Below are 13,399 nucleotides of genomic sequence, written 5' to 3' on the forward strand. Positions count from 1 at the left end.
AGAACTAAAGAACTGTGACTTAGCAAGAAGCTGCATGGGGAAAGGTAAGAGTTATATGTATTGTTTGGTTAGATTACAGACTCCTTACCATGTCAGATTCTTGTGATCCTTTCTGAATATTGGGTATCACCAGTTCACCAGAAGAGTCTGAGACTGGTACTTGTTGGGTGATGAAGGTTTGATCCTGAAGCTTACTCTCATCCCTGCAATAATGACAAAGTAAGGGACCTGTCAACAACCATGGTTCAGAACAATAGACTTGTCATGTTACTCTCACTCAATTCTTGCACATATAAGATGTCCATAAGAACCATTGTGATCAAACTCACATTCATTGCTTTTTAAAGAGAGACCTTACCCAAATTCCTTTGTTTCTCCATTGTCTAGAACAACATAGTCTGGAACTGGAGGCCTAGAACTCTGACTGTATTTCCTGTGGGGGGTAAAAGTTAACAATGAGGCAGTGTCTCCTTGTACCTTTATTTCAGCTATTCTCTAAAAGTGCTAAATGAATACTTCCATCGGATGGACTCCTCACTTTGAAAAATGATCTTTTACATATACACAGAAGCAGTATAATGTTAAGGCAAGTTAATACAAACATTCTCTTAAAGTTGAGTTATGTCGAACTTAAGAAATGGAAATATTTCTGGAGATGATCATGATGATGATACATAAAAGCCATTAATGGTGATGAGCAAGGTTAAACCAAAGTACTGACATCCTTGCCCCCCAAAAAAACATGGCCAGAAAAATTCCCTTCCCACAAAAAGAACCACAGAACACAGGTTATCTACTGGAGAGAGACAGTATAAAAATTTCTCCTATACTTTGGAAAGTCTGGTTTAAGAACAGGAAATAAACATCACTACTTCAATATTTTTTGAAATTATTTTTAGAGAGATGGGAGGGGATGGAGAAAGAGGGAGAGAAACATCCGTGTGACAGAAACATTCATTGGTTATCTCTCACATGCGCCCCGACCAGGGACAATCTGCAACCCAGGCATGTGCCCTGACTGGGAACCAGACGAAGAATCCAACCAGTGACCTTTCACTTTGTGCAGGACAAAACCCAACCAACTGAGCCACGCCAATCTGGGCTAATCCAATATTTTAATTTGAAAGTGAGCTTGGTTGGAGTGTCATCTCATACACGAAAAAGGTTGCAGTTTCTATCCCCAGTCAGGGCGTGTAGGGAAGGCAACCGATTGATGTTTCTCTCTCTCTCTTCCTCTCTCTCTGAAATCAATTTTAAAAAATGTCCTCAGGTGAAGATTAAAATTTATGAAGTATAGTAGATTGATTTGCCAGCAGGTGGAGACACATATCCCATTCCTAAAACATGCCCTCACCTAGGTGCCCATGAAAGCGGCATAAACCCATTCAAAACCTGGCTATCCTGCCCCTGGCTGGGTAGCCCAGTTGGTTAGCTCACTGTCCCCATGCAGCAAGATTTTGGGTTTGAGTCCCAGTCAGAGTACATACAAGAAGGAACCAATGAATGCATAAATAAGTGGAGCAGAAGATTGATGTTTTTCTCTCTAAAATAAAATTTAAAAAAACATTCAAAATCTGGCTATCTTAAATAGTCTAATAATGTACTTTAGCTACTTCTAGTGCCAAAGTTGCTGATGCATTAAGGGTACAGTTTATTGACTACCCTCCTTTGACTTAGTTCGCTCACAAAGAAAAATACTGTACTGTATTGATTCACAATCATACAATCTACTGTGAGCTCTTATCAGTTTCCTAATTACTTGCCTTGGTAGGCCTTTTATTATTTAATCCCTTCCCAATCTGAGCACTCTCATTTAATCTAATTTTTATCACAACATTTCACCATTTTATTCCTATATTCTTTTTCCTTCATTCAATGCTGGCATGAGAGTCCAACATGCTTTGACATGGCTCCATTGTGGCCAGGTGCAAATTCATTACTTTGGTGTGAAAGATTTCTTTCAAATTCCTCTTTCTCCTGTGTGAAAACAATACAGTATGGACTTTGAGGCCCAGAACTCTGTCTCTATCCCCTTGGGTACAGAAAAATCAACTTACAATGAGATAGCCATTCAGTATCTACAGTCTGGATTGTACCTTTGCTTCTTTGGAAGGCTCCCAGAGACACAAAAGCCATTTCAAAGTCTTCCATCTTCTATTTATCCTATACTTTAAACTCCTCTTTGGGTTGTATTTTTCTCTGTTCTCCTGTTCATTAATTGTGGCTATTCCTAAAGGTTCAGCCATTTACTTTCCTACCTTCATCCACTTTCCTGAACTCAATTACCAATTTTCATTAAACATGCTCAAATCTCCCTCCCTAAACTACAGTACAGTATCATCTGTACTCCAATCACCATTTACAAATGCCTTAAGTATTTTTCACTTCAGTGTATTGCCATCATCTCCAACTTGACAATGAAAATACACCTTTCTGTTTCTTCTGCCTCGAATGTGTTTTTCCCCCCTTTTTGTTTATATTTAGCTTTTAGCAGTCAGCTCAAGCTTTTATTTCCTAAAAAATGTTTCTGGCATCCTCAGGTCAGATTCCCCTGATCTAGGCTCTCATACAACTCCTTTGAGCCTATGTCATAATCGTACTTTGTATATATTTGTGTGACAGTTTGACTAATGGTTTTCTTCTCACGTAAATTATGAACTCCCTGATGTTAGGCATGATATCTTTATTTACTCAACATGATAAGCTCAGTAAATAGCAGGCACTCAATATGTATATGTTAAATGACTTGATGGATGGATTAAATAAAATTTAAACATTTCCCTCACACTGGCTTTCCAGGCTTTTTTTCATTTGGCTTTCATACCACCATTCTTTTAGTTCTTAAGCTAAAAACAAATTTACACTTGTCTTTATTCCTTTGGTCCTTTATCACCCAGCTCTGTTTCTCCTTCCTGTCTGTTTTCCCCTTTTTCCTGACTGCTCCCACTCTTGCCTAGACCCCTCATCACCACATGAGTAGGGAAGCAGGTTTCACTGGTCCCCTACCCCTCTTTTTGTTCTCCAACCCAGTATACTTGTCACTATTAGGTTCAGGATGGCTCTGAGAACAAAAACCTGTAAGCACTTCTAGTCAGAGTATGAGAGGATGGCTTACTGCTCTTTGTGTTCCTTCAAGGCAGAGAAGAAAAATAGAGTATCTAGAATCTCAATAGCATACGTTCAGGCTTTTCTGCATGGTTTTTAAGGCTCATCATAATTTAATCTACAGCTTAATCCTTATTTCTAATTACTAGTTACTCTCCAGCATTATCAAATTTCCTCCAGCTAGGCAATTTTTCCTCAATGTTCTCTAAATATCCAATACCCATTCCTATCTCCAGGCTTTTGCTTATGCTGTCTACTGTACCCTTTGCCTGAGGTACCCTCCTCTATCTCGCTACTGTCCCACGTCCCTACGAGGCACCCCACAGAGTCATACTCTATCTGTCTTCCTGATTGAAGTCTTCCCTGACTAGCCCTTGTCTGAACTCCAATTACACTTTATTCTTTTAAAGATTTTATTTTCAGAGATAGGAGAAGGGAGGAATAAAGTGAGGGAGAGAGAAACATCAATCAGTTACCTTTCGATTGCCCCCAACTTGGGACAGGGCCCTCAACCCGGGCATGCCCTGGGTGGGAATCAAACTAGTGATCTTTTGGCTTGCAGGCTGGTGCTCAACCCACTGAGCCACACACCAGCCAGGGTTTCAATTATACTTTATTGTGCCACCTTTTTTTCTTTCCTTGCTATGTTTAGTTTTGTTTGTGCAGCCAGATTATAAACTCTGGGGCAATGTCTCATAATTATTTTTTTTAATTTTTGTTTATTTTTAGAGAGAGGGGAAGAAAGAGAGAGAGAAGCATCGATGTGTGAGGGAGGGGTACATTGATGGGGTGCCTGTTGTAGGTCCCCTGGCTCACAACCCAGGCATATACCCTGACTGGGAATCGAACTGGCGACCTTTCGGTTCACAGGTTGGCACTCAATCCATTGAGCCACACCAGCTGCGGGATATTAATTCTTTTGAATCTCCAGAGTACCTAACATAAGGCCAAGTATATGATGAGCAATCAGTAAGTGGCTGATTTATTTTACCGACCTTCTAGTTCATTACCAGGGTTATAGTTACTGATAAAACATAGTGGAGAGGGTGAAATAATTCATTAAGAATTATTTTAAATATTTCTGGATTTTTGTTTTTCTTTCTAGGTCTTTTTTTTGGTATTAGAAATACTCTATATTAATAATCAGCTTAAAAACCATTTACTTATCTTTGCAGACTAATAAAATCTTAACAGTTATGCTTCTCTTCAGTTACCACTCATTCAGCTGAGCAGTGTTGTACCTTCTTAAGAAGCATTACCTTAAATACCGAAAATTAATCTCTTTTCTACCCCCTTTAATTCATCTTTCATTTTCATGCTCATTTATTTATCTCAGTTGCATAGCAAAGCAGTATGACCCTTTTATATTTTGTTTTTTTTCTAATCCTTTAATTCTAAGTGTAAATAAGTTCATTGTCCCAATTCTAGCGTTGATAATAACTTGATATTTCATTACAGAAATAGGGAATTACCTAGGAACAAAACCATTCATTTTTGCAAAGAGCAATCGTAGGACTTTCTCCTTCTGCTCCCAAGTCAGATCTTCAATATCCACATTTCCTTGAATATCTGTCCTGAAGAATTTCAAAGAAAAAAAAAGTGAAAGGGAAAAATATGATCAAAGTAAGCAACTCTTCTTTTTTAAAAATATAAAATATGTAAATATGGAAAAAGAAAAATTCCAAACCATAACTGAGTATTAAGAGGTTTCCAAATGTAATGGCTACAAAACAAACTGTGTCCATTACAAAGGCATTAAGTTGAAAAGAATATCAATATGCTAGCCCACCTGAAATGTTATATAGTCATTAAAATGAAAACAAAAATTAATGTGAAAAAATGCATGTTCAGACATCAAGCAAATAAAATAGAAAGTTGTAATATGATATAACATACCTGGATATACACAAAGACAAAAGAAACAAGAAAAAAACATTGGGTGAGATTATTCATAAATTCCTTTTAACATTCCTTTTTGTATTAGATATTTTGCTATGAAGATAGAGTGACAAAAGGTAAATTTAGATAACAACATGTAACTTAACTAGTCTATTTTCTTACCTCCAAATCAGCCTGCTGCTAAACATTCCAGGCAGGTCTTTATCTATACTATAATTTTCCCAGAAAATTAATAGTCTAATTGCTATTTACAAAGGCTGGCTGACATAGAGAGTATTGATGTTGTATAACGTAAGAAATGTTTTGCACATAGGTCACTCGTGTTAGTTTTATTTAAAAATTAAGGTTTACCTTATCACCATATATTTCCACTGTCCCCCAATCTGCCTCTTAAGCAGATAAGTAATATTTTAAACATCATTTCTGCCCTGCTGGTAGAGGCAATAGGAAACTGAGGTTAAGGTGACAAGTTGCTCAGTAGCAAAAATGTCACACAGAAGGCAAAATAGGAAAAGTCCAGTTTCTGCAATAACAATGTGGAGAATCAGTTTATGTACCTTTCTCTGAAAACTTATATACCACTTAAGATATAATAGGCAAAAAAATGTAAAAGAAATTGTCTTATGTTTGAAGGGACTCAACTTGATGTTAAATAAATAAGAGGAAATTACAGTGGCTCTCTTGGTAATACGGTATTATTACAGACTTCTGAATATGGAAAGAAGGTTAAAAAATTGTACACAATATGGACATTTTTAAAGAAGGGTCATCTTTCAGAAGCCATTAATCACGTCCAGCCTTCCCAGGAGCTATATAATTTAAAAGGACATACAAATTAATCCACTGAAAAATAATGTAAAGCAGAAGCTCTTTTTTTTTTTTAATCCTCACCCAAGGACCTGCTTATTGATTTTAGAGAGAGAGTAAGGGAGGATGTGAGAGAGGGAGTGAAACACCGATGTGTACAGGGACTGAACCCACTACCTAGGCATGTGCTCTGGCTGGGAATTGAACCTTTAATCCTTTGTTTTATGGGACAATCCTCCAATCAACTGAGCCACACCAGCCAGGGGTGGAAGCACTCTTAATATAATGTTCAGTACATAGTAATTGGGAGTCCTTTTAAGCTTGTTAAGGCCTTTGAAGAATCTAGTTTCATTGGGATATGAAAGATAACTTTAAGAATAATCTTTAAAATGCACCATAATTTAATACATGGTTCATAGGGGGAAATATGCTCTAACAGATAGAAATGCTAAGGAAACGATTCATCACTGTATATAGTATTCAACTGTCTCAAGCATTCTGCTACTTTTATCATAGTGGCAGTAGATCTCTAGAGTGTATTTTGGAAACCTGCGTAGACTTTTGGTTAATACAATAACAGGAAGCACTACTGGGTGTCCTCCAATCCATGGAACTGTTCTATGTAAGAGTTGTTATGACTAATTGTTACATTGATTTTTATATTATATGTTTAGTTAGACATTATTACCTATGAATTTCATCTTAGAATAGTAAAGGAAACATGACAAAATATTTATGAAACTGTGTTTATCAAAAATGTTTAACCCGAATCTAATCAAACCTTGATAACTAGTTTACGGGAAACGAAATAAAAGAGCATGTTAAAAAATACTACAGCCCTGGCAGAGTGGACTCGGAGCATTGTTTGGTACACCAAGAGGTTGAGGGTCGATTCCTGTGTACCTCGGTTGTGGGTTTGATCTCTAGTTGGGGCAGGTACAGGAGGCAACCGATCAATGTTCCTCTCTCATGTCAGTGTTTCCCTCTTCCTCTATCTCTCCCTTCTTCTCTAAAATCAATAAAACATATCCTCAGATGAGGATTTTTAAAAAAAGATACTAGGATGACATTTTACATGACAAATAATCTAGTCTGTAACAAGTCTCTATTATGAAGAAAAGAGGACATCACTAAGAATTTTTGTTAGCCCCTACAAACTATGCTAATCATAGGGGTTACAAAAATGAGTAAGTCAGTTCCTGTCCTCCAGTAACTTACTAAGTAATGTACTCAATATTTAGATATTATTAAACTGAACTTTTCAGGGTTCTTATTTCTGTAAAAATAGCACAAAAGATAAAATATTAAAGTATTATTCGTACCATTTATTGGCCTCCATAAGATCCTGATTCACACTATTGGTGCTGTGCTCTCTGCCATCAAATGTTCGAATTTTGGGATATTCTGTTCTTCCTGCACATGCCTCTCGCATTTTTAAATTGAAAGCAGCTTGTGCTACCTGCTTATAATGCTTCCTGCTAAATGCAATCTGTTGCTTCACTTGGTGTAGAGCATCTAAAAAAAACCTTTCCACTTCTGTTCTCTCGTCCAGTATGTTCTTGGCCAACTTCTTCACTCTGTTCATTTCCCTGTCCTTCATCTGAAGAAGTTGCTGCAACTTGTAAATTTCAACCTGATCCGCTTGGTTGTCTACTCTTGCCTGTTGCTGCAGCTTTAGAACTTCAGTCTCAAACTCCCTGGTCATACAACTCAGGGCAGTCTCCAAGCTTATCACCTTCTTCTGAAGAGTTTGAATTTGTGATCTCTGCTGGGTCAGTTGCACAATCTTTTCTTTAACCAACAGGTCATTGATCTCCTGAAAATGGAAGGATGACAGAGGGGAGAGATGTTTTTCTTTGATCAATTTCAGAACTTAAAAGTTCCTCACTAATTTTCACTATTCTGTGAGATTTTAGTCCGATGCCAGGTTGAGATGGTGATATTTTGGTATTTTGTACATAGAGAATGAAAAGCATCCTAGGGTCCTTGTCTAGGCTTGTGAAGATCACTGCTTTTGCTAATGAAGAAAATTTCCTTCTAAAATTCTGAAATGTTAAATATTTTATATTACAAAAAGGGTAATTCTTAAATCAATAAGACTATACAGTAAAAACATTAACTTAACAACTATATACTGGTAACTCTGGCAGTCCGCTAGTTGCCTATCCCCATGTCCACACTCCCTTTCCTCCTGAGTGATAAAACCACAATTTTTTTTCAGGAAGGCAGTAAGCGCAGTTGAAAATTCCCTGTCTCCCTTATGGTTCAGCATAGCCCTGAAGGTTCCGGTCAATCAAATGTAAGTAGAGATGTATGTAGGACTTCCAGAAGACTGTTAAAGGGAGGGAGGGGCATACATTTTTCTTTCCTGTTCTTTCTTCCTGCTATTTGGGTAATGGTTAGAGCAGCCAGGAGGTGACTTTGAGGATATAAGCCACATGTGGCAGAGCGGCATTAAGGAACCTGAGTCTCCATTGACTTTGTGGCACCACTTCCTTCAGGTGAGAGATGAGAGATTAAACCCTTATGTGATGGTGCCACTGTCATCAGGGCTGTTACAGCTGAACCTGTTCCTAAGAGATTCAGGAACCGACTCTAAGCAAAGCAAACTGAGTATTCTCAAGCAGTGGATGATACGAGTTACATTTATGTTTCTGATACATTCCTTATAATGCCAAGTCTAATACTTATTAGTCATTCAGTAATTAATCTTTTCAGATAAGAAAGGAACATCATCCAGACAAGAAAAATTGTCCCTTTATCCTTATGTATCTTTATTATACTCAATTCTTAGTATCTAGCAACCCAATCCTTAAAAAAAAAAAAAAAAAAAAAAGATAGGAAACAAAATCTAAATGAGAATAGAAACCTTTTGTTGTAAAAGGGAAGTCTGAGACTCTAGCAACTTCTCAGCATTCTTTTGTAAAGCATCAGCTTCCTTCAGGTGGTATTCAAGAGCTTTCTGGAGATAAACATTCTCTTTAAAAACTGCTCTTCCAGCACTGCTCAATTGCCTGAAACGGGGAGATACAAGATCTCAAAACAAAGGCCTAAATTTTACATATTACCAAAGGAGAGCAATGATTGCTTTGTTCCCCAAAATTAAAAATAAGGACAACCCTGCCAGGTTGCTGTTATTAACCTCATTTTTAGGTAAAAAAAATCTAATTTCAAGAAAGTTAAGGAATCTTCCTGCAGTCAATTGGTATATGTGTTGAGAACCGGTCTAACTTCAAAGCCCAAGCTCTTGCCCTCACACCGTGCTGCTACAGAAGGGGGAGAGAGAAAAGGGGTGGAAACACAAAATTTTCTTTCTAGGAACAGGGAGGGAAAATAAGCCACAAAATTTGAAGAAAGCAAACCAGAGAGAAGTGGGAAGACAACATGATAAAACCTAACCAGCAAAACAAATAAGCAAGGAAAATATGACCAGCAACACTGAAAGAAAAAAAGAAACCAACAGAGTCAAGAGGGAAGGAGGGAAGGGTGGGCGGGGGAAAGGGAAGGGAAGGGTCAAGTCAAGGAACATATATCAAGGACTCATGGACAAAGCCAAAGTGGGAAAGGACTGATGGAGGGAGGTGGGGGAGGAGGGCAGGGGAAAGTGGTGGTGGGAAGGTGGAGGCAAATGTTTTTGAACAAGAAATAAAAAAAAAAACAGACCTGCAAAGAGGTAAGCGGGGCTTTTAGAAAGAAAGAAAGAGAGAAAGAAAAAGAAAAAGAAAGAAAGAAAAAAGAAAGGAAAAAAAGGAAGAAAAGAAAGAAAGAAAGAAAGAAAGAAAGAAAGAAAGAAAGAAAGAAAGAAAGAAAGAAAGAAAGAAAGAAAGAAAGAAAGAAAGAGAAAAGAAAAAGAAAGAAAGAAAAAGGCAGCAGTCTTTTACACAACAGCTTCGTGATGGGCTCTCTCTGCCAGCATTATAATCTTCTTTTCAGCTTCCTGTTCTAGTCGGTGCTAAAAAAGAAAATAGGCTGTATTAATACAGTTATATTTCTAACAACAAATTTTACACATCAAAAAGTTAAGTATTTTATAATGTCAAATAAAGTACTCCTGTCCATATGACCTAAGGTGAAATACTCCAACTATTGATGGAGGAACCAGCAAAGATGATAGTGTAAACACAGGAACCTTACAGTACCTCCCAATTTCTCCATTAAAGAAAGAATATGATGGGTAAATGGGGAAAAATTCCACATCAGTATGGCAAATCAGAGCTGGGAGGAATTTCTGCTAGATGTAATGAAGAGAGTCATTATTTATGAGAATGATGACAGTCATTATTTATTAATTCAACAAATTTCTATGGAGCAATAACAGCATACCAGATTTTTTAAATACTGGAGATTCTGTGGTGAACAAAACAGATAGAGTCCCTATTCTCATGGAGATTATATTCTAGGAAGGGATCCAAACAATAATAATAATTAAAATGTACTCCATGTGCACCAGAGCGACCTCTCCAATCCCACTTCCCCTGTATAATGAGGTACATGCAGCTTTAATTCCACTAGAGGAACACCAGACTGAGGGGGATGTGTCCTAAAGCACTGGTAAAATGACACTTTCACTTGAGGATTTCAAGAACCTCTAAATGGCGGGGGTGGGGGGAGAGGGGAACTAGACATTGTAATATCTAAAATATTGGGTTGGCCAAAAGTCTGTTTAGTTTTTTCTGTAAAATAAAAGACACATTTTTCATTTTCACCAATAACTTTATTGACTTGGATATTTTGAGTATGTCAGCTATACCCCGCATGGTATAATGTTGATTGTTTTCAATTAATGTCTTGATTTGATCACTTTCAACTTCAACTGGTCTATGTGACCACGGAGCATCATCGTCCAGTGAGAAATCTCCAGCACAAAACTTTGCAAACCATTTTTGACATGTCACAGCATTTTCTCCATATAATGCACAAACCTTTTTTGGTTTCAGTTGCATTTTTACCTTTCTTGAAGTAATAAAGTATAATATGCTGAAAATGTTGCATATTATCCTCCATTTTCAATAGTAAAATGGCTACAAAAAAATTCACTAATTTTTATGTTTTTTAAAAAGTGCACACTGATATGACAGGTGTCACAATATAATATAACAAAATTTCTTCAAATGAAGTTAAAGACAACTAAGTGCTACTAGAGTGCTGCTACTAGAGCCATTGCACAGAAAAATGAAGTTTTTGGCTACCCAATACATCCCCACCCTGTTTTTTATTCTACTATGATAACAACCATCTAATAAAGTACCAAATGGAGAGTTGATATGTCTCAGAATGCATGTAAATGTAAATACTTACGTTGTTCCAGTAAACGAAAGAGTTCTTTTTTTTAATCCTCACCTGAGGACACACCTATTAGTTGTAGAGAGAAGGGAAGGGAGAGAGAGAAACATGGATACTGAACCTGCAACCTAGGCATGTGCACTGACTGGGAATAGAACTCATTACCCTTTGGTTTAGGAGATGACACTCCAGCCAACAGAGCCACAACCTCCAAGGCAAACAAAACAGTTCTTAATTAACCTTAATGTCATACCTTTTCTTTAAAAAACTTGCTTTCCAGTCTTCTAAGAGTCTCCTGATGTTTCCGTTCTGTGTTTCTTAAATTCTCCTTCAGCTAAAATTAAAATTAAAAAAAGCAAAAACTGATCAATATGAAATGGGCTTGACTGGGGCATAGTCCTAGAAAACTCTCAGTAAAGAAACATTTTCTATTTTACTCTACCTCTTAATCCTGAACACACAGAAAAACTCCAAGTTTTTGTCTGTGAGTACTATATTTCTCCCAATCTTTTATAGAGTTACAGGATCAATACTGAGTTCCTAAAAAGCTTTTCATGAATAACAGTTCTCAGAACACTCAGAAGAAAGATAAACAATGTCCCTGGCCCTAAATTAAAAGTGTTCTTCTAATCACATTTTCTAAATATCTTCATTTTAAACATGTGGACTCACAGAATCATATGTTAGCACTGGAAAGGGACCTAAGGAGTCAGACTATATAACCTCTCAATACAGAAATCCCTTCCATGAGAAGAACATCTAGAGACAGTATCATTAATTCAAATCTCATTAATTCACTAAGCTACCCTTTTCTAAAAAAGAGATTTTAGCCCTGGCTGGTGTGGCTCAGCGGATTGAGTGCCGGCCTGTGAAGCAAAGGGTTGCCCGTTCGATTCCCAGTCAGAGCACATGCCTTGGTTGCAGGCCAGATCCCCAGTAGCGGGTGTGCAAGTAGCAACCACACATTGATGTTTCACTCCCTCTCTTTCTCCCCCCTTCCCCCCTGTCTAAAAATAAGATAAATAAAAATATTTTTTAAAAGGAAGATAATAGTAGCTTTCTATAAAAGAAGATAATAATAGTAGCTTTCTTATAGGGATATGGCACCAAAGATTAAATAACAAATAATACATATACTTAGAATAGTAACCATTTAATATAATGATTAGTATTGTTTCCACGTATACTTAACAATTTTCCTTACTATGATCTCTATTTCACATGATCTCTTTTAGATGTTTTTCTTTTTCCTTTTATTTTTATATAACTTTTTATAAACAGCCTCTTAATACTATTCAGCCATAAGAAAAAATGAAATACTGCCATTTGTAACAACACAGTTATCTTGAGAATACCATGCTAAGCAAAATAAGTCAGACGGAAAAGGTTAAGAACCATATGACTTCACTTATATGTGAGATATAAAACTGAAAGCAAAAACAAACAGAAACTCATAGAGCAGACAACATTACAGTGGTTACCATAAGGAAAGGGGGATAGAGGGAAGTAGAAAAGGGTAAAGGAGGTCAAATATATGATGATGAAAGGAGATCTGACTTTGGTTGGTGAACACACAATGCAATATACTGATTATGTGTTATAGAATTGTACACCTGAAACCTATATAACATTATTAGCCAATGTCATCCCAATAAATTTAATACAATTTAAAAAAGGGGATAGAGGGACAGCCTCTTACATTGTCAAAGACTTTCAAAATTAATGTCAAGCCCTGACTGATGAGGCTCAGTGGGTTGGGCATCATCCTGCAAACGAAATGGCTGCAGGTTTGATTCTTGATCAGGGCAAATGCCTGGGTTACAGGCAAGGTCCCCAGTTGGGGGCATGCAAGAGACAACCTCTTGATGTTTCTCTCACACATCGATGTTTCTCTTCTCTTTCTCCCTCCCCTCCCCTCTCTAAAACTAAATGAATAAATAAAACATTTTAAAAAACAATTAATGTCCATATACAAGTTTATGGAAATGTCTGCCATCCCCTGTGTGTGTGTGACAGGGGGGTACAAAGTTTTCTTTTTTGTTCTTTTTATTTTTGAGAAGTTTTCATATGTCATTGGACTCACCTCAAAAATCTTTAAATTAATAAGTCAGCCTTTTGAAAGACAGACAATACATATAAAAGATCTTTAAAAGTTCATGTTCTTTAACTCACAAATTCCACTTCTAAGAAATTATCCTAAAAACTAATTAAAGAGGCCTGGTTCAGTTGGTGGGAGTGTCATCCCATACATCAAAAGGTGTGGGCTCAATTCCATCCAGGGCACATACCCAGGTTAGGGTGCAGG

General features: G+C 37.0%; 1 protein-coding gene across 1 annotated transcript in view; it reads right to left on the reverse strand.

Annotated features, from left to right (window-relative positions):
* Positions 1 to 73: 73 nt before the first annotated feature.
* Positions 74 to 13,399, reverse strand: part of BBOF1 (basal body orientation factor 1) — a 35,534-nt gene continuing 22,208 nt past the window's right edge. The window contains exons 5-11 of the mRNA XM_054567281.1: positions 11,348 to 11,428; positions 9,693 to 9,763; positions 8,681 to 8,825; positions 7,134 to 7,627; positions 4,578 to 4,679; positions 359 to 433; positions 74 to 203 (exon numbers count right to left, since the gene is read on the reverse strand). Of these exons, the coding sequence (XP_054423256.1) occupies positions 74 to 203; positions 359 to 433; positions 4,578 to 4,679; positions 7,134 to 7,627; positions 8,681 to 8,825; positions 9,693 to 9,763; positions 11,348 to 11,428 (1,098 nt within the window). The remainder of the gene's footprint in view (positions 204 to 358; positions 434 to 4,577; positions 4,680 to 7,133; positions 7,628 to 8,680; positions 8,826 to 9,692; positions 9,764 to 11,347; positions 11,429 to 13,399) is intronic.

The sequence above is a fragment of the Pteronotus mesoamericanus genome, unplaced genomic scaffold (genome assembly GCF_021234165.1).
Source record: "Pteronotus mesoamericanus isolate MK-2021 breed Mesoamerican mustached bat unplaced genomic scaffold, CSHL_Meso_final contig_182, whole genome shotgun sequence".
Lineage (NCBI taxonomy): Eukaryota > Metazoa > Chordata > Mammalia > Chiroptera > Mormoopidae > Pteronotus > Pteronotus mesoamericanus.